Source organism: Rhamphochromis longiceps, linkage group LG7 (genome assembly GCF_057381845.1).
Source record: "Rhamphochromis longiceps isolate RC_006_pf linkage group LG7, R_longiceps_female_GT1.1, whole genome shotgun sequence".
In the NCBI taxonomy this organism is placed as follows: Eukaryota; Metazoa; Chordata; class Actinopteri; order Cichliformes; family Cichlidae; genus Rhamphochromis; species Rhamphochromis longiceps.
The window spans coordinates 70,083,114-70,106,228 of NC_140563.1; the positions used below are offsets into that span (position 1 = coordinate 70,083,114).

Below are 23,115 nucleotides of genomic sequence, written 5' to 3' on the forward strand. Positions count from 1 at the left end.
TTATTTTTTTAAGCCTTAGATAGTTTGTTTGACATAATTTTGACTTTTCGTAAAATATTAATATTTTCTGTAAAATATTTTAATTTCTCCTCTGAACAAAAATCAGAAAAGCTGCGACCTGTTGCAGCAACAGCATCAAACTGTTTTATTTAGTCTGCTTTGTGTTGATGTGTCTGTTCCTCTAAATGTTCAAAATAATACAAACTGTTATTTAGATCATATATTTAATTCAGTTCTATTTTATTTACAAGGCACCAAATCATGACCACAGTGCCTCATGGTGCTTTATGTTTTATGGTAAAGACCCTAAAATTATGCACCCCAACAATCAGATGACCCCCTGTGACCACTTTGGGGACTGTGGGAACGAAAAACTCCTTTTTAACAGGAAGAATCAGGAGGCTCAAAGTTGTGAATCGTGACGCCTTTACTCTCCACCAGACCAAAAACATGAATTTGACCTCACAGGAAACGAGCCGCTGTCTCCTTTTCTGCTGTGGATTTGTGTTTTTCTGTGACTTTGGCTTCTCGGTGGGTTAGTGTGGATCAGTGTGGAGCTGATAATAAAAAATCCATGTGAAACTTTATTATCCAACTGTTACGGTTACAGTAGACGCAACAAATCCAGCCTCGGCCATTCTCGACCTCAAACACAGATACATAGGGTATCCTTTAACTTCTGTCAGTTCCCACAGTCTCAGCAGGTGAGTGGACATCAGTGATGGTGAGTTCAGGTGAAGCAGAAATATGAACGAGTTTTAATTGTGTTGGTGAAATGAACTCTATTCTCTCATTAAACGTCAGAGCCGCTCAGATCTAATTAAAGAGTAGGCGGGGCTTGTTACACGTCACGTATATGTATAAAGGTTGGAGAGCTTCCCTTCCACCCAGCGTGTGCCTCTAGTATCAAATGCAGACCTCCAGTCAAGGTAGGTGCTCTGTGCTCTCCTCTGTTGTTCGTATTATGGTTATTATAGTAACTATAGTTTAAACTAGCAGCTTTCATTCTCATGATTTCACCGCTGCGTCATGAATCAGCTTAAATCACAAACTTTTACTTTCACTTCCTCGGCCGTGACAGCCGGATCATCCGGATCCTTTCCCCCTTCAGCTTTTTGTGAAAGCGCTAGAAATCAGAAATCAGAGAGGAAAGTGTGGCTGGCTGAGAAAGGATTCGGACCCACAGAGTCAGACTTTACAGGAAACTCCCCCAAACCACCCGGAAATATCCCCTCTGACACTTAGGCGCAGTGTTTCCTCCTGATCTGAGCTTCATCCTGCAGTTACACGTCTCTGAGAGACGCTCGGTTTGGGGCAGATGTGCCGATAGACACACCCCTGCGCCACCGGAACATCCAAACACCGTCAGTCCAGGGGCGTGTCCGGGGACAGGAGTGCATGGGGTGGCACCCTCCCTGATCACCAACCACCAGGAACATTTACCCAAGTTCTTCACTGAAGTGCACGTTATTGTACTGAATCCAAGTATTTCAGTTTTACTGAGGCAGATGTTACATTTCCGACACTTTATTTTCAATTTTCTTATTGGTTCGCTGATTAACTGCATTATTGTAGTTGTAACTGGGTCATAAATTACATATTGTTATAATTCCTGTTATATCTTTTAGGACCTTCAAGCCTGTAGTTGTGTTCATTATCAGGAGCCCCCCCCCCCTCATCCTTCTTCTTCTTTGGTGCAGATTTCCAGGTGAGGGAGAATCTGCTGTTTTTATCACTGGGCTCTTTGCACAGATCCATGGTGTTAAAAACCTGCATTTGTAATCAGTGACGGTTTTCTGATGAGTCGTTTCTCCTGCAGCTGTACTGGAGCAGTTAATCATCATCATCAGTGACGATGAGGAGGTCGCAGCAGGTGGAGGAAGACGAGGCGCTGGCCCGACGCCTGCAGCTAGAAGCCGACTCAGAATTTGGTAAATGTCATGGCCAGTGTTGGTCAAGTTACTTGAAAAAGGTAATCAGTAACTAATTACTGATTACTTCCCCAAAAAAGTAATCCCGTTACTTTACTGATTACTTATTTTCAAAAGTAATTAGTTACTTAGTTACTTTTTAAAAACACGATTTACAACCTGAGTAGGTGATAAAGTGATAGATCTTTCAGCCCAATTCTACTTTTTCTGCATAATCCATCATACAAAATGTAATCAAATGGAAAAGTCTCTTTTTAAAACTTGTTTTATTAGTTTTAATCTTTTAACTTTATGCATCAAGCAAAAATGTAATTATCTGCAACATTCTCTGACTGGAATAAATTGGTTTAACATTTAAACCTATTTTCTGCACATTCCAGCTCATAAAATAAAATATTTTTTGTGTTTACACTCAGTCTTTCAAATAGATGCAAGTAAAACACAGCAGAAAATAAATAAAGTCACAGACTCAGCGGTCCTGTTGCTCTATTTTCACCTGTAAAGCAGGAGTAGGGCAGGCGGAGGTTTACCCTGGTGTAGGTGTGCCGCGGTCAGTGGAAGAATCCGCGAGTGTCTCTGTGAGTTTCCCATTACGTCGTAGCTACTCGGTGCTTGTTGGAAGTTTAGGGGTTTTTTCGCTGTAAAAAGAAGTTTTCTTCCCACGCACAGCGGACACTAATGTTTTTGTCACTTTTTATGGAATCAAACTCAAAGTAAGGTCAGTACTTCCACGCTTTAAACGCTGCACGCTCATACTCTCTCTGCACTCGATATGTGATCCATTGTTGATCTGCACACAGCTGTTGTCACTAACGGCGCACTCGCTTACGTCACTGTCGTGAGACATTCTCGCAAAAAATCACGGTTTTAGTAACGCAGTAATGCAGCGTTCCTACGGGAAAGTAACGGTAATCTAATTACTGTTTTTGCAATAGTAATCCCTTACTTTACTCGTTACTTGAAAAAAGTAATCGGGTTACAGTATCGCGTTTCTTGTAACGCGTTACTGCCCATCTCTGGTCGTGGGGGTGGGGACTTTATGTAATTCTATAGAATTTTCCAGCTTAGACGGGCATGATGTCGGTATGAGGAGATCATTCAGTCCCATCGAGTTACCCTTTGAATATTTCAGGGTTTTAAACTCCTACTCAATAACTGATGAACTCTTAAATCTTTCCATCTCTTCTCCTGCAGCTGGGGTGGAGCAGATCTCCATCACTGAGGAGCAGCAGGCTGCGGTTCGTTTACAGCAGATGGAGGAAGATAAGCTGCTGGCCCGCCGGCTGCAGGCAGAGGACGACTCGGACATCGGTATGTGTCGGTCTTATCGGGGGGGGCAGACCTGCTGTCGGTCTGCTGCTTTTGTAAGTGAACCAAAGAAAATGCTAATGCTAAATAACTTCTGTAACTGCTATGAACGTCATGTGACTGTGATGCTCGGCGTGAGCAGTTATACTTATATATTACAACTTCCTGCCACACGTGTCAAATGAAACAGCGAACTAAGACTTTTCACACCTTTGTTCATTTTTTGTATTTGGCGACGTGCTCCTGATGAGACAAGCGCTCCGGCTAAAACAGATGGAGGACGACCATGACCAACTAGGCTCCACCCCTAAACTGGTCCTGATAATCTAGACTAGGAACAAAACAAAAAACAGGACCGCCAGTACCTCCCAATTCAGCCTGTACTTAAAAAAACAAACAACTGACGGAGGTGACGGGCGACCATGCTCCGTCTTCTCTGAAGGCTCGCCTTCAGGAACCAATCAGCAGTAAGAATAAATCAGAGAAGCTCACACAGGGGCGCTGCTTGTCTGCCTTTTGCAGTGGGGAGACTGCAGCCCCCTCAGCCCCCCTCCTTCACACGGCCCTGTCCATGCTGTCCTGTAGGGAATGACTGTGATTGGCTGTGGTCACGAGTCGATTTGCATTTTATTAAAGATAATTTTTAATTGGTTCTTTATTTTTAGTTTTTTGCATTTTAAATATCACTCGATGGTGCACGCGTCTCTGGGTCTAGCTTCTTTGGCCTGGATGGGTTCTGTGACGAGTGGTTTCTCCTGCAGCTGTGGTGGAGCAGATCTCCATCAGCGAGGAGGAGGAGGCTGCAGCTCGTTCGCAGCAGCTGAGGGAAGACGAGGCACTGGCCCGACGGCTGCAGGTGGAGGACGACTCGGACATGGGTACGTGTTGGCGTTACACACACACATATGAATATTGGAACCCTTCTTTCACTGCTGCTTTAGTTTCAGCGTCTCTGACGGTTGTTGGCGACAAAAAAAAGCGGAACCGATCCTGGAGTTACTCTTCTCTCAGCATCAGGAACGTTAAAGTTCCCGATGCTTCCTAAGCTCCACTTTTATCTTTCAGCTTCTCCAAAATTTCCAATTTCCAACATTCATACATGTTGCTGATGACTCAAACGGCTGCAGGAACACGCCCACCCTCCACATTAGTTATTATTAGAACAGTTAACATGCATGTCACTCCTGCTGTCACATTTTGTCAGCGTGGTGTCTTTGAACGCAGCACGGGGGCTGTTGCCTCAGCAGCTGCACCCTCAGTGGAGGCTTGTCTGATCCTTCGTTTCTTCTGCAGCTGCGGTGGAGCAGCTCGCCATCAGCGAGGAGGACGCCATTTGTTTCCAGCAGGCGGAGGATGACGAGGAGCTGCAGGTGGAGGCCGGCTCAGACATCGGTACGTCAGCGTTGCGTTAGGCTGTGGTGAGTCGGTGAGTGAAACGGGCGCTGCTCTCAGGCGCTGCTCGGTAATCGCTGTTCGCCGTTCACTCGCAGCTGCTCGATGAGCAAACGTCGCTGTTCCCACTTCCACGCTTTGCATACAGGGCAGGATTCCCACTGTGGAAGAATGATTTTGTTTTATTTTGTATTTATTTTTTTAAATGTTTTGCCTTTTTAAATCTATATCCTTCATTCATCATCATCTTCATCACTACTGTGATGTTGTGGCACGGTGGTGTGGTGGTCAGCAGGGTGTGCTTACAGTGAGAAGGTTCTGGTTCTGTTCTCCGGTTCTCCCACAGTCCGAACTATTATTATTACTATATGATGATGGAGTCTGTGACGAGTGGTTTCTCCTGCAGCTGTGGAGGAGCAGATCTCCAGCAGCGAGGAGGAGGAAGAGGAAGAGGATGCGGTTCCTTCACAGCAGGTGGAGGAAGACGAGGCTCTGGCCCGAAGGCTGCAGGCGGAGGACGACTCGGTGCTCGGTACGTGTCAGTGTTGGGGGGCGGACCTTGAGAACGATGGGGAACGTCGGTATTATTGAAACATGATTGGCTGGTGGTGGTTCCAGCCTCCTGCTGAACCTTCAGCGTTCTTCTGATGCTTTGTTCTGCAGCCGCGGTGGTGGAGCAGCTCGCCGTCAGCGACGAAGAGGAGGGAGCCACTGGTTTACAGCAGGTGGAGGATCACGAGGCGCTGCACCAACACCTGCAGGTGGAGGCAGACTTGCACCAAACGCCTCACCTGAGGCAGAGCGGACAGGTGTTCACGTTTCTGTTTGTTCCTCCAGGCTCGGCTGGACCGAGTGGAGCACAACAGACACCGTCACCACCTCCATTATCACCACCTCCACCAGCGTCTTCTTCATCGCCTCCACAGGGTGAGGCAGCCAATCACAGTCTGATCGTGGTTTTCATATTATCAAAAGTGGTGCTGCGTTCAGGAAACGTGCGACGTTTTGCTTTGATTCGCTGACCGAGCCGTGACCTTCTCTCTGCAGGGTCGTCCCACAGAGCGCCGCTGGATGATTCAGGTGGCTCCCGGAGAAGGTAAGCACCAGAAACCAAGTACTACAGAGATGTGGTATAAATACATGCAGTACTTCAGTCCAATCAGGTCTTTGGAGTATTTGTAGTTTTTCTACTCGCTCCTGTTAAAGTAAAGATTTTTTTTTCTCTCTATAAAAACTGAACAAACACAAGCTGCTCAAACCTGACCGACCAATCAAACGACAGCGTAGAAACCTGACCAATCAAACGACAGCATGACACTGTTGTAGAGCTTTAATCGGTCTGCTTCTGCTGATCGTTCCACAGTTCTGATTGGTCACAGCAGGAGTAGGGACGCCACATCTGATGACGCTGAAGGAAACGACTACGAGGTGAGGAGTCTGGAGGAGGGGGAGGGGTCTCGAGGAGGGGGAGGAGTTTCGATCATTCTGCAGACTTTGTTCACTCAGGGACAAAAATCCCGTCAGAATTTGTCTTTGGAGCTTTTTTTCCAAAAAGTTGTTTTGAATTTGGATCTTTCTTCTTCTTCTTTAATGTTTCATCTCAGACTTGGTTTGTGATCTCTTCTTTACGTTCCTCCTTCGTGTTACAGTTAAGCTCTTACAGTTAGACGCTGCAGGTATTCAACGTGGACCAATCAGGGCCCAGATGTCAGAGTGTTGACGCCTTTGCTCGTCTTTCAGTCTCTGCTGGAGCTCGAGGAGCGTCAGGGCGCCGTGAGGACCAATCAGCTGAGCGCGACGGACATCCAGAGGTTTCCCACCAAGGTGTTCCAGGGATGCGGCGGCAGCGGCGGGAACACGCAGTGAGTCTCCGAGCTCGCCATTTGTAACGCTGAAAACAAACAAACCCCAAACCTGCACGCTAACACGTCTCTGTGCTGATTGGCCGGCAGGTGTCAGATCTGTGTCTGCGACTACAGCGACGGCGAGAAGCTGAGGATTCTGCCGTGTTTCCATGACTACCACGTTCACTGTATCGACCAGTGGCTGAAGGTAACGCCGTGCTTGGTTATACGGAGATGACATAAACTTGGAACGCCACCTGACTCTGTCTCCTCCCCCCCCAGGATAACCCCACCTGTCCCATCTGCAGAGTCAACCTGGCCGACAAAGACGCCATCGCCCCCCCGACCTCTGACCTCTGACCTTGCTTCTACTGTTTCCTATGGGAACAGACAGACAGGAAGGAAGGAAGGAGGACTCACGCTTGTTTTTGTTTTGAATACTTTAATTTAAAGGCTTCACTCGGTGGTCATGTGACCTCAGGATTGGATCCGTAAACCTCAGAGCTGTTCGTGTCGTCACCGTTCGGTCGCCGTTTAGTCCTCGTAGTAGCGCTTCTTCATCGCTCTGTACTTCCTCAGGTAGTAAAGCGCCTCCAGCTCCCGGGCCACGTACTCGCCACGAGCAATCAGGGCCTTTATTTGCTCGGGGTCCTCCACCGCCTTGTTCCTGGCAAACGCCGCTCTCAGACGGTCGCGGAAGTAGTCACCACCTTTGGGGTACTCCCTGCCGAGGTAGAGGAGCTGCAAGGAGGAAGAGGATGTGTTAGCAAAAATATGTCTTTATTTTTACTAAAGGGCAAAAAGGCGGCCGATGTATGACGGCACATGATGATCACATGATCTCAAAATCAGCACAGGTCTTAAAATCACTCTGGACGATGATCTTAGACTGACACACCTCCAGAGGCCAATGCGTTTTATCAGGACGAGCAGCGGGAATGCTCCGAGGATCCACGAGCGCTTTTAGTGATTCACTTTACAAAAGGTGACTCTGAAATCTTGTCACATAGTCTTGCTTTGTAATTCCTTCAGCGGCGCTCCCTGCAGAGACCTTATCTTAGTCTAAAGCTGATAACAGAAAGTGTTTTCCTAAAGAGGGTCAAAGGTTTATCTGCAGATAGCTCTGCGGTCATAAAGGCACCGCTGATCTCCATCCTACACGCTTCCTCATGCATAAAATCTTTAAAAACACTGATTGTTACAGTGTCTCACCTTACTTTCTAATTCACTCAGGAGGGCGGAGCTCCTGCGTGAGGTGGACACAGGAAGTCTTTAAACCTTCACCATGAGGGATCACGAGTGCGGGCATCTTATTTTTTGCATTTATGAAATAAGAAAGCGCCGCCTGCTGCCTGTTTGTCTAAACTCACTGAGTTAGTTTCACCAAAGAAAAATGTGGTGACCATCTCAGGCCACAGCACATCTTATGTCACGTGTGCAGCTGGTTTCACTCAGAACCCGTTAAAGGGGCGGGGCTACAGAGGGAGGCGTGTTAGATTTCTGGGTTTTGGGCTTTAATGTTATTAAAATATTGTGATGGTGGGCTGTGAGTTTGATTGTTGGTTTTCTCTGCTGATGTTGTTCGCGGCGTAACGACGGCTCTGCCACTGAAACGTCCACTTTTTCACCCTAAACATGATGAAGTGTCGTCAGAGTGTTTCTGAGCAGATAATCTCAGCCCGATCCGATAAATAAGCTTTAAATATATCAGAACACCACTTCAGCGTCATTCTGACAGATGAATAAAGACCTCAGTGCTTTGGTGCAGACACTACAGGTTGTGCACGCAGTTGCATTCTTTTAATGCCCAGCAGGGGGCGACACTTGCTGCAGCGCCCTCTGTAAACACTGCTGACATCTTCACAGATAAACATGAAGCTTGAACATTTTGGTGGGGCTCAGCACCGCTTTGCATGATGGGAGATTTGAGAGGCAGCTTTGTGCCTTCAGATCTGTTTGAGGTCATCTCATCATTACGCACCTCCGACGGCTCACAGTGGCACCGACAGATCATCTTAAAAGTAAATTAACTGTCAATAAATGTTAACAACATCATCATGGAGTCTTTGCTGACGCCGCCTGAAGTCTCATCATCCAAACTCCCGATTCTGACGTTTACAGCTGTGAAAACAGAAAATCTAGAATCGCTGGAGGACAACGTGTCACCGACAATGTTCCCTCTAAGCTGCGCGCGTGCGCAATTGCGCACTGCTAGCACAGAAAATCTGCGTTGCGCACAAAAAAAATCTGACCTGCACTGAAATTAAAATTAAACTTTAACAATCCTGTTCTGCATGTTAGTCAGTGACTGGCTGCTCCCGTATGTGATCAGAACGATGCCGCCTTATCCCAAAGTCCAGCCAATGATGCGATTCACATTCGTATATACGCAGCTAATCAACGTCGCTGACAGGCTATGACAGCGTCCTTATGTGTGACACCGGTGTTTTAGCAAAGCGGCTGATGTGGAGTGAAGCCACGTTAATGACAACGTGTCCAACCATTGGAGATGTGAGCACGACAGACGGAACAACTGACGGACAAAGTGTGGACTTTATACCAGTTTTTAAATTGTGTTGATCGGCCGCGTAAAACCAGAGTTATGATAAAATATCTGCAATGTTTGGTTTTCTTCCTGAATACTGTCGTTGTTTATATTTACTGCAGGAAGAAACGGTAAAAACGGCGTTTTATAAGGAAAACGCTCGAAAGCCTGTGAGCAAAAACACCAAAACTCCCAGCCTTTCCTATTGGTGGAAAAATGTACCATGTGGACCAATCAAAGAATGATATGGCAACATGACCTTTAGTTGTTTAGGGAGGGGGAAGTTTTAGGAGTGATGGCGTGTTTGAGATGTGAGAGATTTGAGACGTTTAACACAAATCTTGTGTAGTTAGTGTGTAGTTAGTGTGTAGTTAGTGTGTCAGGACAATGAGGCGCCTGCTGAGTGTTACAGGTGTTACAGCAGTGATACATCTGCTGCTGTCAGGCCTGCAGGTATCAGGCTGTTGTTCTCCTTCATCTCATAGTGGACAGAAATTATTTTTGGAGCGGCACAAATAATTTGTGTGGCATCAGATTTGATGCAGAACAGCTGATTGTTCTGTAAATAGTTTGAAATGTTTGTTTAAAAACACCTTGGCTGCATTTTTAGGTAAACAGCTGCAAAACTTTGTTTCCATAACTCAGTTACTCTTTTGAAGAAGTAACTAAATAATTAATTACCCAACATTGGTCATTATTTACTGTATTTGCAGACAGAGTTACAGACTCTCTCCCAGACCACAGACTCACAATACAGTCAGAGCAAAAAATAATAAAAATAAAGTTGTTTTCAAAATTGGAGTTCAGGTTATTTTTGCTTCCAATAGTGTTAACATGCTGCACATGAACAAGATTGTTTAAGTTTTCATTGTCAGTGGGTTAAAGCAGTTAAAAGTCGTCTAACATAAATGTAAATGCTGTAATTTGATTACTTTAGTAAACATGTAACTTGGATGCTGGCGTGACCACAGTGCACACGTCTGCTGCTGCTCACAGTGGTCCACGGGACGCTCAGGGAGTTTGTGTGTTCGCTCAGACACGTGGAACATTAGAGGGAACTTTGGTCATCGAGTTCTTTAAAAATGAATTTCCCCAACACTCACGTTCTTGTACAGTCGAAACACTTCAGACCTGAGTGGGTTGGCCATCTTCCTGGAGGACAGTCCGAGCTGAGAAAGGCAGAATAAACGCAAAGTTCAGATTAAAGAGGTTTAACCTGCTGCTCACGCTCAGTAACTGCTGAGGATTCAATTCCATGTGCAACACAAAGAAAACTGCAGCTCTGCTGACGAATCAACAAGAGAACCATCGAACCAGATCAGTCGCTTCACAGGAATCACAAACAGCGTTAAGGCTGAATGACGCAGTCAGATCTGAAGCCATCGGCTCCGGATCGGATGGCCGACTGTCATTTATCTGTGACAGCCGAAGCACTACAGGCGCCAGTGTAACAGTAACACTTTAAAAATAAACAACAATAAAGCTGTTTAATAATTAAATGTTAATAATAACAATAAAGTACATCTTGAATGTACCTGCTAACCTATTGTTCCCATGACGTTTGGGACTAGATGATGACGTTTATGGCTTTTGGGAGGCCAACAAAGAAACCGATCTTACACCAGAGTCCACTCACAAAAACGCAGATTTTCACCTGACAGAAAAAAGAAGTTTCTATTCAACTTTGCGTGACTTTACTGTTTCAGTGTTTTCTTGTGATCCGAACTAACTCACTAAAACATCAGAGTCGCTCCGTAACACAAACTAACGGACCAGTCGAGGCCGCTGCAGACGCAAAGCTCCGCCCTTCTGTGACGTAAAAATCCAGCTTTTGTGAATGGAGTCTGGTGGAGAGCGACCCGGTTCACTTCGCGGTTAGCACATAACCCACAGCGGCTCATCCAGGTGTGCAAAAAATTGGCACACCAGCACGTGATCTGTAGTGGGCGTGACCGCCGGCACCTGCTGCAGGTAACACTGTGTTTCCGCGTGTCTCTGCCTGCAGGTCTATAACGTTAGAAAGTACACGCAGTATCGCAGTACATGTAACGCACACCTGTCTGCCAGGTGCGCGTTAGATTAGACTGAAAACACGTTTAACGCTCAGCTCGTGACGTCATAAATACTATAAACACTTACAGGAACGTTTGAGGCTCGTTGGTCTCAGTTTTGCTGCAGGGTTTGAATTCCTGCGTGAAGTGGATCAAATGAAACGTCACCTTCAGGTGATTCACGTCAGGTGAGCAGCGCTAGCAGGAAGCCAACTTTGCTCTGAGCGGCTGAAAGAGAAAAACCCGACAATAAACTAACCGAGCCTGAGCGGGTCAAAGGTCACGCAGGGTTAAAGTTCCCGCGGTGAATCTGTTTCCCCCGCTGCTGTTGGTCTAAAACAACCCGCTGAGCTCCGGGTTCATCGCCGCGGAGCACGAAAACCTAAAAGTCTGAACTTAGTGAGCGTGCTGCGCGCTCACAGGCTAGCAGGTAAACAACCAAAGAGTGTGAGCGCGCAGAGAGTAACCCCACCCCGACACGCTCAAACCGCCGGCCCGCGAAAAGCCAAAGAACAAACACACATTTCACTACAAACTACAACCGCATATCACCGTAAATACTGCCTCACACCGTGTTACTTACTGATCATTAAAACTGTGATAAACACACCAAAGGTTTTAGAAAGATTCGGGTTGATGTACATGAAAACACACACACGTAATTTTTTTATTGGCTGTAAACTTTTTCTTTTTATTCTTCTTCAGACAAAAGCTTCTTACTAAAACATGATGCAGGCACATGTGAACCGACCGCCTTTCAAACTCTTCCAGGCTTTGACATCAAAATTCATTAAATTACAACAAAACAGGGTACATAAGTGTTCACACACACACACACACACACACACACACACACACACACACACACACACACACACACACACGTTCATGTTGGACCATCTGACATCAGGATGGGAGGAGGCAGCCAGAACGAGGCTCCAGACGGTCAGTAGTTGGCCCTGAGCCGGCGGTTCTCCTCCCTCAGCCTCTCGATCTCCTCCACCAGAGACTCGTTGACGGAGTATTTCTCTATCAGACTGTGGATCTCAGTCTGAAACACAAACACAGAATCATAAAAAACCAGAAAGTCACATCTGACCATCAGAGGAAAGCTCGGACGAATCTGTCGTACCAACTGGATGTAAAACTGTCGGATCATCTCCACCTGGAGGTTGATGATGTCTTTGTGACAGGCGTTCCTGAGGAGGAGAAGCTTGTTCATGTCCCGCTGCCATAAAAGCTCAAAAACACCAAATCAACCCGCCTCTGAAAATAGTCCCCACAAAAAGGCTAGCTGATTTTTCTCTGAAGAGAGGTCAGAGGTCAGACTGACCTGAACTCCTCCAGAGTTTCGTGGATCATGTTCTGGATGAAGTGGATCTGCAGGGAGGTGAGGGGAGCAGCTCCGGCCTGTCCAACCACGTCGGCGATGTTCTGAGAAAGAGACGAGGAAACGGCAGCCGACAGAGCCGGACCTGAAGGCAGAGGAAACATCGGAATCTCCCACACAAGCAGCTGACCCTGAACTCAGCGTCCAATTCACAAGCCTATTCCTACAGAGTCCCACAAACAGTGAACTAACCACGGTGATATCGGACCTTAGTGGGAATTGAACCCTCAGAACTGCTGCTGCCCGACTCTACCTGCTGCTGCAGATGTGGTGGGTGGAGCTCCGTGGACAGGTGAGTCGTAGCTCAGGTGAGCCTGAATGCCATTGGCTCTCCGGAGGCTGGGCTCTGGCGTGAAGAAGGGCGGGGCCAGCTGACTGTGATTGGCTGACTGTGACATAGGGGGCGTGGACTGACTCTGTGTCTCCAGACTGGAACAGCTGACTTTGTCAGACTGAGACAGATCAAAGTTCAGTTAGGTGGACCTGCGTTGTCACAGGTGTAGAGGTTAAAGGTTAAAGGTCATCACCTTTCTGGCATCACACAGTTCTCCAGCTACAGCGGTGTTTGGCTCCTCCTCTTTGATAGCCGGAGGGGTCTGGAAGACTGACAGCGGGCTGTAGCACCTCCCCGCCGAGGCTGCGAGCGGCGTTCCCAGTGGCGTCTTCCTGTGAGAGCTGGGACCTGCGTGAGAGTCTGAAGCACAGTGCAGACATTCTTTAACCTCCAGGTGACCTCACCTGGACCGTTAGGCATTTTAAATGGGTGTTGAACTTGAACTCTGACCTTCTCTGACTGGAGAGAAGATGTCCAGGCTGGCCCGGCCTGTTAGCTGCTGACCCTCCCCATCTCTAGACATCACCTCCGAAGTGGTAACTAAGGAAAAAGAAACACAGCGTCAGGATTGGTCCGACGGCAGCGTCGCTTCAAATGCATCTGGTGACCACCTCTCGTACCCTGTCCTCGTCCAAATGGGGTGTTCGCGGTGGTCCCGTGGGTGAGCGGGTCTGGAAGAAGAAGGAGAAGCACGACTGAAATGGATTCAGTTAGAGGTGATAACAGAGAACGGCTGTGAAGGTTCTCAGTCATCCAGGTCATCGCAGTCAAAGGAGCTTGCAAAGAAAAGCGTCTGGACTTCTTTAAGCTGCTTGAAGACGTTTCTCAGATGAGAGCTGAAACGTCTTCAAGCAGCTTAAAGAAGTCCAGACGCTTTTCTTTGAAAGCTCCTTTGACTACAGAGAACGCTGCGATTTACAAAAACAAGGCAACGTTAGTGAATGCAGCATCAGATTTCAGCCAATCACAGGCTGCCTCTGACCTTCGCGAGCGGGAGAGAAGATGTCCAGACTGTTTCGTCCCACGCTACTGAACTGCTCCGCCCCCTGCTGGCCTTCAGCTTCCCGACACATCCCGTCCACAGCAGCGCCTCCTGCTGAACACGTGCTGTAATTATGGCTTTATCATCATCAGACAGGACAACCGTGATTGGCCACACTGCCACAGGAGCTTCAAGCTCACAGTTGCCTTATTTATCTGTGTGGGAAAAACAGAACGCGCACACTCGCGTTCACAGTGACCTACAGCGTGAAACCCACCTGTGTTTGTCACCTGTCTGTTGGGGGCAGGGCCTGTGCTGGCGGTGGGATCTGGTTGGCTGCTGGGGAGCTTGGTGGAGGATCTCTTAGAGCTGGAAGTTTTTGAGGAGCCAATTTTACTGGACTGAGACAAGAAAGAGAGAAAATAACCCTGCAGGTTTGGACACACTGAAGGAAAAATTGATATTATTCCCATCTTCCGTCTGAGAGTCCCGAGGATAGTACCTTGTGTTTGCTGGCGTTGCTCTGGAAGCGCAGGCAGGTCACTGAGGTTTTATGGGCCACTGTGATCCTGGTGGGGGAACTGGAGTTTCTCAGGTCGTACTGGTAGATCTTCCCGTGAGTGGACCCGACCACCAGCCCAGTACCGTCCAGAGTGAAGTCCACAGCTGTCAGAGGACTGTCCACGCGGATGGACCTCAGGACGCTGGAGATGCAGACGAACACGCCGTTAAACACAAAGTGGAACAGATTTTATCCACAGACAAAGAGTGGGCTTCAGCTCATGCTGCCTTCTTATTGATGCTTTGCTTTGGTTCTGGACTGCTGGACAGAAAGTTTTATATTAACATAGGATAAAACACGATGAGACTCATTTTAAAGTCTAGAAGTCTTCTGCAGTCTCCTGAAAGGAAGACAGGTGAAAAACTACACCTCCTCAGAGCCCGGCTCATTCTCAATGAGCTCGAGAGCGCCCTCTATGGAACAGGAGCTCCACAGAGGGCGTGACAGCCTTGTGACCGAGCAGGGACGTGCAGAACAGAGCGATCGGACTCACATCTTGCTGGCGGTGTCGTAGCAGACGATCTTCTTGTCCAGGCCGACGCTGACGACCAGCAGGTCGCTGGTGGGCGAGAAGGCCAGGCCGGAGCCTGGGGCCTTGTGGGCGCCGTCAAACACGTGCAGCTCCTTCTGGGTGTTGGAGTCCCACAGCACCACCGTTCCGCTGTCAGACACGCTGCCCAGCAGGGAGCGCTTCACCGTGGACAACCTCAGGTCGTGGATGGGCTGGAGATCAACAGATTATCAAGCAGTAATACCAAACATTCCTCTGCTGTCTTTTAGTTACAGTCTTTACATACACAGACTGAACAGAGTGAAGCATAAAAACGGAGCCCCTCCTCCACTCTCCGGTTAACTCTGAGCCTGCAGAGTTCTTCTTTTATTAAAGACTTTATATAATGTGATGAGGTGAGGTAAATAAACTGAAAGCACACCTCCACCTTTTGGCTGCTCCCTCACTACAGTCATATCACCAACTCACAGCTCACCTGAGCGGCTGCACATGAGCAGCTTCAAAGAAAATCTTTAAAAGAAAAACGATATGAAAGTGGAGGTCTGACCTGGTTGCTGCCGTGGCCGAACGGCCTGCTGGATAGGTTGGTGGTCAGACTATGGAGGACTAGGTCGCCGCTGGTGGAGCCGGAGGCGACGTAGCTGTCGTTGGCATTAAAGGACACGCAAGTCACCTCCTCCTTATGGTCCTGAGAGAAAAGGAGGCCATGTTTATCCCGCTCAGAGGTAAAGGAACCCGGAGGTGGCGTGAGGTCCTACCTTGAGGGAGCGGTGCAGTCTCTTGGTCTTCAGGTCCCAGATGTGCACGCAGTGATCGAGACCTCCGCTGACCAGAAACTGAGACGAGGAGCTGAGACACACCCGGGTCTGCTTTTTCTGAACACGGGTACAAACCAGCACCGTTACACTTCACAGAGGCCGAAGAGCTCTCAGTGAGATACTTACCAGACTGACTCGGCTTTCTAAAACTACACAGCGTAACTAAAATCTTTAGTTTCCCTCTTTTCCCTGAAACCTAAACTTCACTAAAACACCTGGGAGAACAGCTGGTATCATATTTCTAAAGCTCAGTGTTTTGGGAACTGAAGGAGAATTTGGACCCAGAGACAAACAATAACGTCTTAGGCTTTATTCTTCTTTTACCCCTCTGCAGTCTTTAAAGAGCTGAGACTCACCCCGTCGGCCAGCTCCACCACCGGCACAGGAGTCGACTTGAGGCTGGAAACGACCAGCTTGTCCCCACTGCTGCTGGCGCTGACCAGGTACTGGTCTGAGAGAACTGGTCAAGGCTGATTCACAGATCTAAAGGTGATTTATGCTGCTCACTCTGACAGGGCAGCTCTGCATGATTCATAGTTTAAAATAAGCTTTCTTTGTCTCATATTGTTCATGACCTGTCTGAAAGAAGCTGCTTTAGCTCCTCCCCCTTTAAGACATTTTATTGTGATTGGCTGCCCCTTGAAATTAAACCGCCAACTGAGATCATAAACTCATCAGGAAGTGCTTACTGAGCTCAGGGTGACCAAAGATGTGTATACAATCAGACAGAGGAGTCGCCCCCTGCTGGACATGACAAAGACAGCAGATTTCCATCTTTCATATCCCGGCTGTGGTGACTTAGTGACAGCAGGATACTGTTGGAGCTCCAGCAGGCCTGAGCAACAGGGTGGCTTGTGCTGTGTGGGTTAAACTGCTCCACTGGCGCCATGGAAACCGCATCCCAGATCTTCACGCAGTCTCCGGTTGACACCAGCCGTGTCACCTCCTCCATGGTAACAGCTGGAGAAAATAAACACATGCACAGAGAGTTGTATCGTCGCAGGCCGTCACTGTTAGTTTTACAGCTCATCATTGGTTTTGTCAAACTTGCACAAACAACATAATTGTAAAGTTTTCCATTAAACAATGATCAGAACTACATGACTATAGAAGGGAAAGGAAAAACCTGCGATATAAACACAGGAAGATGGATCGGATTTACATTTTACTTTTTGGCTTTTAGAAACCGACAAAGCCAAAAATGTGCATGTCTACTTTTCCCACTGAATTCAAAACTAGATTCTATTTAATTTATTTTCGATTGTGTTTATTTCCTTTACTGTTCAGCGCTCTGAAACCTGGTTTTAAAAAGTCTTATAGGAAGGTAGAGTTGAAAAGCTGGTGCAGTAACTCCAAGTATCAGGCAGTAAAAGTACACAGTGCTGAAGTATTTCTGTGGAACCTTCTATCGGATGTTCGTAGTTTTTTGGTCTCTGTTGTAGTTTTTCTACACAGTTAACTGCAGGCAGACGGACACGTAAAGCTGAGTCTGACGCCTGTGAGGACTTTTAACGGCTCGCAGGCTGTTTTTGGTCCATCAAACAGAAATTTTATCGACTTTGCTCCGTTAACTTGAACCTGCAGCTACAGGTAGCTCATGCTAACCGACTAACAGCTTGACGGCTTTAAAGTTAACAAATAGTCGCGAGGCGAGCGGAAACTGCCGGGAATGTTTTCGCCTGACCCTCAGAGTCCTTAAGATTAACTATACTTACCCAGAAAGAGTTTTTAATCACCGAAAAGTCGAAACTGAGTTTGTTTTGGAGGCGCCCGCAGCCAATGAACCGCCACTACGGAACACCAGGAGGGACAAACGGTGGAAACGGGCTCGTACTTCCTGTGTTTGTGTTAAAGTCTAATCGAAATGTACTAAATATACAGTATCAAGGCAACAATTAAAGAAAAACACAGAATAAAATATTTAATTTTTGTTATATTTTATATGAAGAAAATAGGAATATAAAAACGTGGCTTTATGAAGAAAAATAAAACAAAAACAAGTTTAGTAAATATTAGTGATGGGATTTCCGGCTCTTTTAGAGAACCGACTCTTCCGGCTCGACTCACTAAAAAGAGCCGGCTCTTTCGGCTCCCAACCGGATCTCAAATTCAAATCAAATTCAAATTTTATTTGTCACGTACACAGTCATACACAGTACGATATGTAGTGAAATGCTTGGACAACTGCTCGTGACCTAAAGAAAACAAAAAAGGAAAAGGCTATGAATAAGATAGGAAATAAATATGAAAAATTAAAAAGGGTAAATTTAACTAGGAAGGAATAAAATATAAATTAATGTTAAAAATGAAATAACTGTACAACACAAATTAGAATGAAGGGTAAATTTAACTGGGAAGAATAAGATAAAGATAAATATATAAATTAAAGTTGAAAATAAAATAACTGTACAACAAAATACACAATACACAATATAGAACTATATAAGAATGTATGAAGAAATCTAAATATAAATAAATATATACACAATAACAGCAGCTGTACAAGTATTAACCGGAAATGAAGAATATAGTGACCAGTGTTGTGCAAAACCAAAGTCCAGAAAGTCCAGTGTGTGTGTAAGAACTGTATGTGTGGGTCAGTACTGTGTGGTGGTGTGATTGAGAGACCGTATCGCCTGCGGGAAGAAGCTCCTCCTCAGTCTCTCTGTGTTGGTCTTCAGGGAGCGGAATCGCTTTCCTGACCTCAACAGAGAGAACAGTCTGTTGTTGGGATGGGATCTTCAGGTTGTTTTGTTGCTTTAATTAATTTATTATTAACAACAATATGAATATATGCACAAAAGGAATTACTAATGTAAAAAAATGTTGTTTTATTTATATATGTTTATATATAAATATATATAAACGTAAAAACTCCAAAACACGTAAAAACTCCATAGCACATACAAACCCGGAAGCATGTACAAACTCCAAAACACGTACAAAACACAACACAAGTGCTCCAGGATGCTAGTGGCAGTGTTGAGCTTTTGTTACTTAGTGGCTACACAAGCCAGCAAGTACCAACGACCTGATTTGGTGTGTGGTAGTAACAGGTAAATGTACTTTTTTTTTTAAATTGATATGAATATATATGAGTGCTTGTGTATAAATACACAAACAATACACATATGCTTTCAATTGTGTAATTTAAGTGATCTAGGTAGCTCTGTTTTGGAAGTTCAGTTAACACTAGAAATGTGTTTTGGAGTTTATACGTGTTGTGTCTGTAGGGGCCACCGTAAATATATTTTTATTTATTCACTCCACATAAAATGTAATAAATAAATCATATAATACAAAAAACAACTATTTACATTTTAAACTTTTAACTATTTAAATTTCAGCTTTTTCCTTTTAAACAAATTTAAAGTGGAACAACACAAAACACTGCAAACCACAACACAATTAAACATAAATTAAAATATGAAAATAAAAAGAAGATGCACATCCTCTGTCATATGGACCTGCATGAATAAACTTTCTGAATCCTTTATCATCTGCAACTGAAAATAGTTGTGGATGATTACTATACCTTTCTAATGTTGTTGTCCCTGCCTCTCTTTCTCTCTCCCTCCCTCCCGCTCTGTTCCTGTGCTACTGCGAGTGTAACTACCACCCCTCCCCTCAGCGCAAGCACAAGGCTCGCGTGCGGAGTGAAGCGGGGAAAAGTGCGAGAGAGAGGGTGAGATAATGAAAAAAAACCCACGGCTCACGTCGTTCACTTCAAAGACCCGGCTCTAAGAGCCATTTCGTTCGCCAACGACACATCACTAGTAAATATAAGTTTCTACCGCATAATTATAGTATTAGTATGAAATTCTTAAAGTGTTTTGGAATTATCTTAATTACTGATACCCTTATAGTTTATTGTATTTTTATTGTATATATTGTATAATTTATTGTTTAAAAAAGGCCAATAAAAAAATCGCTCAAATAAAATTCAATATGATCAAACCATAGAAAATGTAAAAAAAAAAATACACAAAAAGGAGCTTGACTTTTTTTTTTTAAAGATATATAGAAATTTTAAATTGAATTTAAAAAAAAAAGCAGAAAAAACAGAAAAAATTTGAATGGAACACAGTAAAAATGAAGATAAAATATTAGTAAAAAATTATATACTAAAATAAATTATTAAAGTAAAACAAACGACAAATGTAATTTGATAAACTGGCTTCATATGCAAAATATTTCAAATTCAGCAAAGAAAAAACAATAGTGTATTCAAGACGTTTCGGCAGTATTATACCCCATAATTGTATTACTATCATGAAATCTTTAACGTATTTCATTGTAATTTATTTACTAAAATCATTATAATTTATTGTGTAAACACAACCTATAAAAAACATTCATTTATATAAAAAATACAATATGACCAAAAAACAACTAATTGAAGTGAAAAATAAATAAATACAGCAGAACAAAAACTAAACATACTATAGTGTATTTCAGAAATTTCGACAGTATTTTTTATTGCAGTATTTACTACTCGTCTTAACAATGTTGATGTCAAAGTTTCCGCCACTAAAAAAAATTGCCATTCATAAAATTTCAGGTTCAAGTTTTCACTTCATTCAAAATGTCAAGTTGTTAACGCTAGTTCCTCAGAAGTTTGAGTTAGTAAGGTGCAATTTGAAGATACATAATTTGAAGTTTTGTGATAATAGCCTGATAACTCAAACTTCTGATTACCAAGAAAATGTTCTGTTTCGTTATTTTTCTGCCAGTGGCTTAAACAATCATCCATACAGTGGAAGAATAAAATGGTGGGAGCTGCAGTTACACACATTCACCTATGAGGGGCAAACTTGTATTCCAGCTATTCGTGGAGTCTACCACTATAGAAGCAAGAGAAGAAGAAGTCTCCCGCCCCATCCGCCTGTTGGTTTTAAACCGAGGCGGGACGGTGCTCGGTTCACTGCGGTCCGCGGATTTCAGGTAGGAGTGTCGGCTTACTGTAAAACCCGCTGCCAACATGGTGAGGACAAAAGCCGATAGTGTGCCCGGATCATACAGAAAAGGTACGGCAACAAGTTAAAGGCATTCAATCAGAATTTAGGTCTTTAAAGCTTGTTTGTACAAGAACACGTCTGTTTTGTAAGGTAGTCTGGCTGGCAGGCGGCGCTGAGCCAAAGCTGGTAAAATCATACAAATGTAGTCTCGAAGAAGAGTAGTTAACGTATTATATTTATTTTTTACACTAAAATAATTGAAAGAAGACTGTCAGATGAAGTTTGTGTGTAAATCCACCGCACGGCTTCCTAAAATCAGCCTCCCGCCAACACGGAGGCTGGTCTGCTGCCCTCTCGGGTTCTCCGGGAGAGGCGAAGATATTTAAATTAAAACATTTAATTGTCTTTTTATCATCGGAGTCAAAGGTTCTAGCTTAATGTTCTCATTAATCTCACGAGGTGTCATCTTTAATGACCCTTTCCCAAAGTTTGTACGACGTTTACTGCAAACTGGCGCCAGTTTTGAGCGCCGCGGTGCGTCTTTGTGCGCACGCCTCACAAAAGTCCATTCGCATATTAAATAATTAAGGCGTCTCTCTTTACCATAGATGCCACGCGTGTTACCGTCCATAATGCATGCATGTTTATTAAGTTCTGGGACCTTCTGGTGAATTTGGCTTACATTTCTTCCAACACCCAACGGATAAGAATTAAAATTTAGACCTGCTCTGCTTCCTTAAAGACCCAGTTTAAATGGCAGTGAACTGCTCTCATTCACTCTGCAGCTATTTTAGGTTTTTAACAAGCTTTCTTTGAACTTTGATTTAACATTCTGCAAATGAGACTTTACTCTCTTTACGTTCATTTGGCTCAGCTTTGGTCCTCGGTGAACTTCTACTGGTTTCTTACTGGATCCTTCATAATCAGCTGGTTTCATGCATTTCATTTGCAGCTGTTGCAGCTTCTGCCCCCCGGAAGTCTCTGGGTGCCAGTTCATCCAACGCTGCCTCCAGCAGCCAGTCCCCCACACCTGGTCAGTCCTAGTTTCACCACACACACACACACACACACACTTCACGTACTGAGGCTGCTGTAATTGTTGTAACTTGCAGCAAAGAACAAATACACTGGTGGGAACCCCGTGTGTCCTCGTCCCACCCCGACCTGGCAGAAGGGCATCGGGGACTTTTTTGGCGGTCCCCCCAGGAAGATGGAGAAGGAGAACAGGCGGCCCCAGGAGGTGGAGGATGATGAAGAGGCCGGAGGCAGCGGGATGTCAAAAGCCAACAGGAAGTATGTGTTGTGCTTTATTTGAAACCTCTTCAGGGAACTTGTGTCCCAAACTCCTTTTAAAACACACACAAAATGAGAGCTGAAGCTCAGCCGAGGTTTGCTGCTGTGTGATGAGCCATTAGTTTCACCTCAGATTATTTCAGTGTGGAGCTGTACCTGCTGCTGTGATACGTGGGCCAGGCTAGTTTGATTCGCTAAAACACCAGCTGCGTGCTGCGTGAGATGCAACATTTGAATGAATGCTGTAGGAAACGGAGGCCGGTGTCAACGGGAGCTGATGCTTTACCGTACCCAAAGAGCGTGATCCAGAGTTTGGATCGGCATGAAGCTTTATATGGTCACTTATGGATCAGGAACCTCTCTGTTCAGTCACCCATCAGAGGCCGGTTTCTGAGGGTTCACCGGAAACCTTCAGCAGAGTCTGCAGCTATCAAATGTAAAAACGCAGAGATGGAGTGCTTTTATTTTGAAAAATGAAAGCATTTTAACTCTGCAGGTTTGTTTTAAAAAATTATATTCCCTCATGGTCATTGAATTAAAGCAAACGGCATCAAGTGGTACCAGGAAACTCAATGTCCAGTTTATTAGGAACACTGTAGCCATGCTTCTCAGCTGATTTTTGTCCCAAAAACACCTCAAATACAGCAGCTGACGATAATCTGATTATTTCTTTTTCTCAAATCGTTGCTTTTATAGCTTCAGACTCACCTGTCTGGACTGATCTGCAGCTCCTTGTAGGTCTTGAAAGTCATTAAAAGTTAAAAACTGATATTAAATAGTTTTAAATCGATCAAAAGTGAGAAAGCTGTTTGGTTCAAACATGGGTGAGTAACTGATTGCTGCATGGATGATGCTAAAATCTGAGGAGAGGCCTCAAACTCGCCGCTGACGCCGCTCGACTGAATGACAGATTTTACTTATTCAGGATGTGGCGTTTGTGTTCCAGCGCCCTGTGGGAAGTTTGACGCTGATGTTGATCAGTTTGGTTTTTGTCCGCAGAGCCCGGCCGCTGCCCGCTGAGGATGAGGACGACGACTGAAGCCTGGATCAGTCCGACTGCTGATGTACATCTGTATATAAATTCTGCTCAATTCACGTTGTATAGTTCAATGTTTTTTACCTACAGAATGTCTGTTTGAGATCATCTGGATTTTGTCTTTTTTACTAATAAAACTTGACTGAAAACAAACTGAAGA

The 23,115-nt window shown here is 45.1% G+C and overlaps 4 protein-coding genes across 10 annotated transcripts; 2 read left to right on the forward strand and 2 right to left on the reverse strand.

The window, feature by feature from the left end:
* The first annotated feature begins 59 nt into the window (after positions 1-59).
* Positions 60-9,394, forward strand: LOC146666933 (uncharacterized). 2 transcript variants are annotated; one of them, XM_085415067.1, is made up of 14 exons: positions 60-929; positions 1,629-1,708; positions 1,820-1,931; positions 3,126-3,242; positions 4,001-4,117; positions 4,533-4,631; positions 5,038-5,163; positions 5,295-5,392; positions 5,469-5,558; positions 5,679-5,727; positions 5,995-6,059; positions 6,372-6,493; positions 6,584-6,683; positions 6,758-9,394. In XM_085415067.1, exons 3-14 carry the CDS (start codon positions 1,856-1,858, stop codon positions 6,833-6,835), a joined length of 1,137 nt encoding a protein of 378 aa, XP_085271193.1. In that variant the 5' UTR covers positions 60-929; positions 1,629-1,708; positions 1,820-1,855; the 3' UTR covers positions 6,836-9,394. The 2 variants fall into 2 exon arrangements, with proteins under 2 accessions (XP_085271193.1, XP_085271192.1); XM_085415066.1 differs by having other exon boundaries at positions 60-1,708.
* On the reverse strand, positions 6,911-11,533 carry lyrm5b (LYR motif containing 5b). 4 transcript variants are annotated; one of them, XM_085415075.1, is made up of 3 exons: positions 11,331-11,533; positions 10,124-10,189; positions 6,911-7,216 (listed from the first exon to the last, which is right to left on the reverse strand). In XM_085415075.1, the coding sequence occupies exons 2-3, from the start codon at positions 10,166-10,168 to the stop codon at positions 7,010-7,012; spliced, it is 252 nt and encodes an 83-aa protein (XP_085271201.1). In that variant the 5' UTR covers positions 10,169-10,189; positions 11,331-11,533; the 3' UTR covers positions 6,911-7,009. The 4 variants fall into 4 exon arrangements, with proteins under 4 accessions (XP_085271201.1, XP_085271200.1, XP_085271203.1 ...); XM_085415074.1 differs by having other exon boundaries at positions 11,160-11,524; XM_085415077.1 differs by lacking the exon at positions 11,331-11,533 and adding an exon at positions 10,564-10,813.
* Positions 11,534-11,733: 200 nt separating this feature from the next.
* On the reverse strand, positions 11,734-17,506 carry nedd1 (NEDD1 gamma-tubulin ring complex targeting factor). Of its 3 annotated transcripts, none has more exons than XM_085415063.1 (16): positions 17,384-17,506; positions 16,485-16,628; positions 16,025-16,119; positions 15,609-15,725; positions 15,398-15,538; positions 14,833-15,062; positions 14,280-14,481; positions 14,055-14,178; positions 13,778-13,888; positions 13,416-13,466; positions 13,246-13,335; positions 12,989-13,155; positions 12,715-12,913; positions 12,405-12,546; positions 12,204-12,270; positions 11,734-12,122 (listed from the first exon to the last, which is right to left on the reverse strand). In XM_085415063.1, exons 2-16 carry the CDS (start codon positions 16,618-16,620, stop codon positions 12,018-12,020), a joined length of 1,977 nt encoding a protein of 658 aa, XP_085271189.1. In that variant the 5' UTR covers positions 16,621-16,628; positions 17,384-17,506; the 3' UTR covers positions 11,734-12,017. The 3 variants fall into 3 exon arrangements, with proteins under 3 accessions (XP_085271189.1, XP_085271190.1, XP_085271188.1); XM_085415064.1 differs by having other exon boundaries at positions 12,405-12,505; positions 13,778-13,891; XM_085415062.1 differs by having other exon boundaries at positions 13,778-13,891.
* Positions 17,507-20,536: 3,030 nt separating this feature from the next.
* pclaf (PCNA clamp associated factor) lies at positions 20,537-23,108 on the forward strand. The gene is made up of 4 exons (XM_085415088.1): positions 20,537-20,695; positions 21,579-21,659; positions 21,739-21,919; positions 22,919-23,108. The coding sequence occupies exons 1-4, from the start codon at positions 20,650-20,652 to the stop codon at positions 22,956-22,958; spliced, it is 348 nt and encodes a 115-aa protein (XP_085271214.1). The 5' UTR covers positions 20,537-20,649; the 3' UTR covers positions 22,959-23,108.
* The last annotated feature ends 7 nt before the right edge of the window (positions 23,109-23,115 follow it).

What these genes read in the sequence shown, in the direction of transcription:
- LOC146666933 (XM_085415066.1), top strand. Translation starts at nt 1,856, where the DNA reads ATGAGGAGGTCGCAGCAGGTGGAGGAAGACGAGGCGCTGGCCCGACGC. An exon ending in CTGAAGGAAACGACTACGAG is followed by an intron (nt 6,060 to 6,371) that starts GTGAGGAGTCTG and finishes CTCGTCTTTCAG; the next exon opens with TCTCTGCTGGAGCTCGAGGA. An exon ending in GGCAGCGGCGGGAACACGCA is followed by an intron (nt 6,494 to 6,583) that starts GTGAGTCTCCGA and finishes ATTGGCCGGCAG; the next exon opens with GTGTCAGATCTGTGTCTGCG.
- lyrm5b (XM_085415075.1), bottom strand. Translation starts at nt 10,168, where the DNA reads ATGGCCAACCCACTCAGGTCTGAAGTGTTTCGACTGTACAAGAAC. An exon ending in TGTTTCGACTGTACAAGAAC is followed by an intron (nt 7,217 to 10,123) that starts GTGAGTGTTGGG and finishes TCCTCCTTGCAG; the next exon opens with CTCCTCTACCTCGGCAGGGA.
- nedd1 (XM_085415062.1), bottom strand. Translation starts at nt 16,620, where the DNA reads ATGGAGGAGGTGACACGGCTGGTGTCAACCGGAGACTGCGTGAAGATC. An exon ending in CACCACATCTGCAGCAGCAG is followed by an intron (nt 12,547 to 12,714) that starts GTAGAGTCGGGC and finishes CTCTGCCTTCAG; the next exon opens with GTCCGGCTCTGTCGGCTGCC. An exon ending in GACAGTTTTACATCCAGTTG is followed by an intron (nt 12,123 to 12,203) that starts GTACGACAGATT and finishes TTTGTGTTTCAG; the next exon opens with ACTGAGATCCACAGTCTGAT.
- pclaf (XM_085415088.1), top strand. Translation starts at nt 20,650, where the DNA reads ATGGTGAGGACAAAAGCCGATAGTGTGCCCGGATCATACAGAAAAG. An exon ending in GCCCGGATCATACAGAAAAG is followed by an intron (nt 20,696 to 21,578) that starts GTACGGCAACAA and finishes TTTCATTTGCAG; the next exon opens with CTGTTGCAGCTTCTGCCCCC. An exon ending in ATGTCAAAAGCCAACAGGAA is followed by an intron (nt 21,920 to 22,918) that starts GTATGTGTTGTG and finishes TTTTGTCCGCAG; the next exon opens with AGCCCGGCCGCTGCCCGCTG.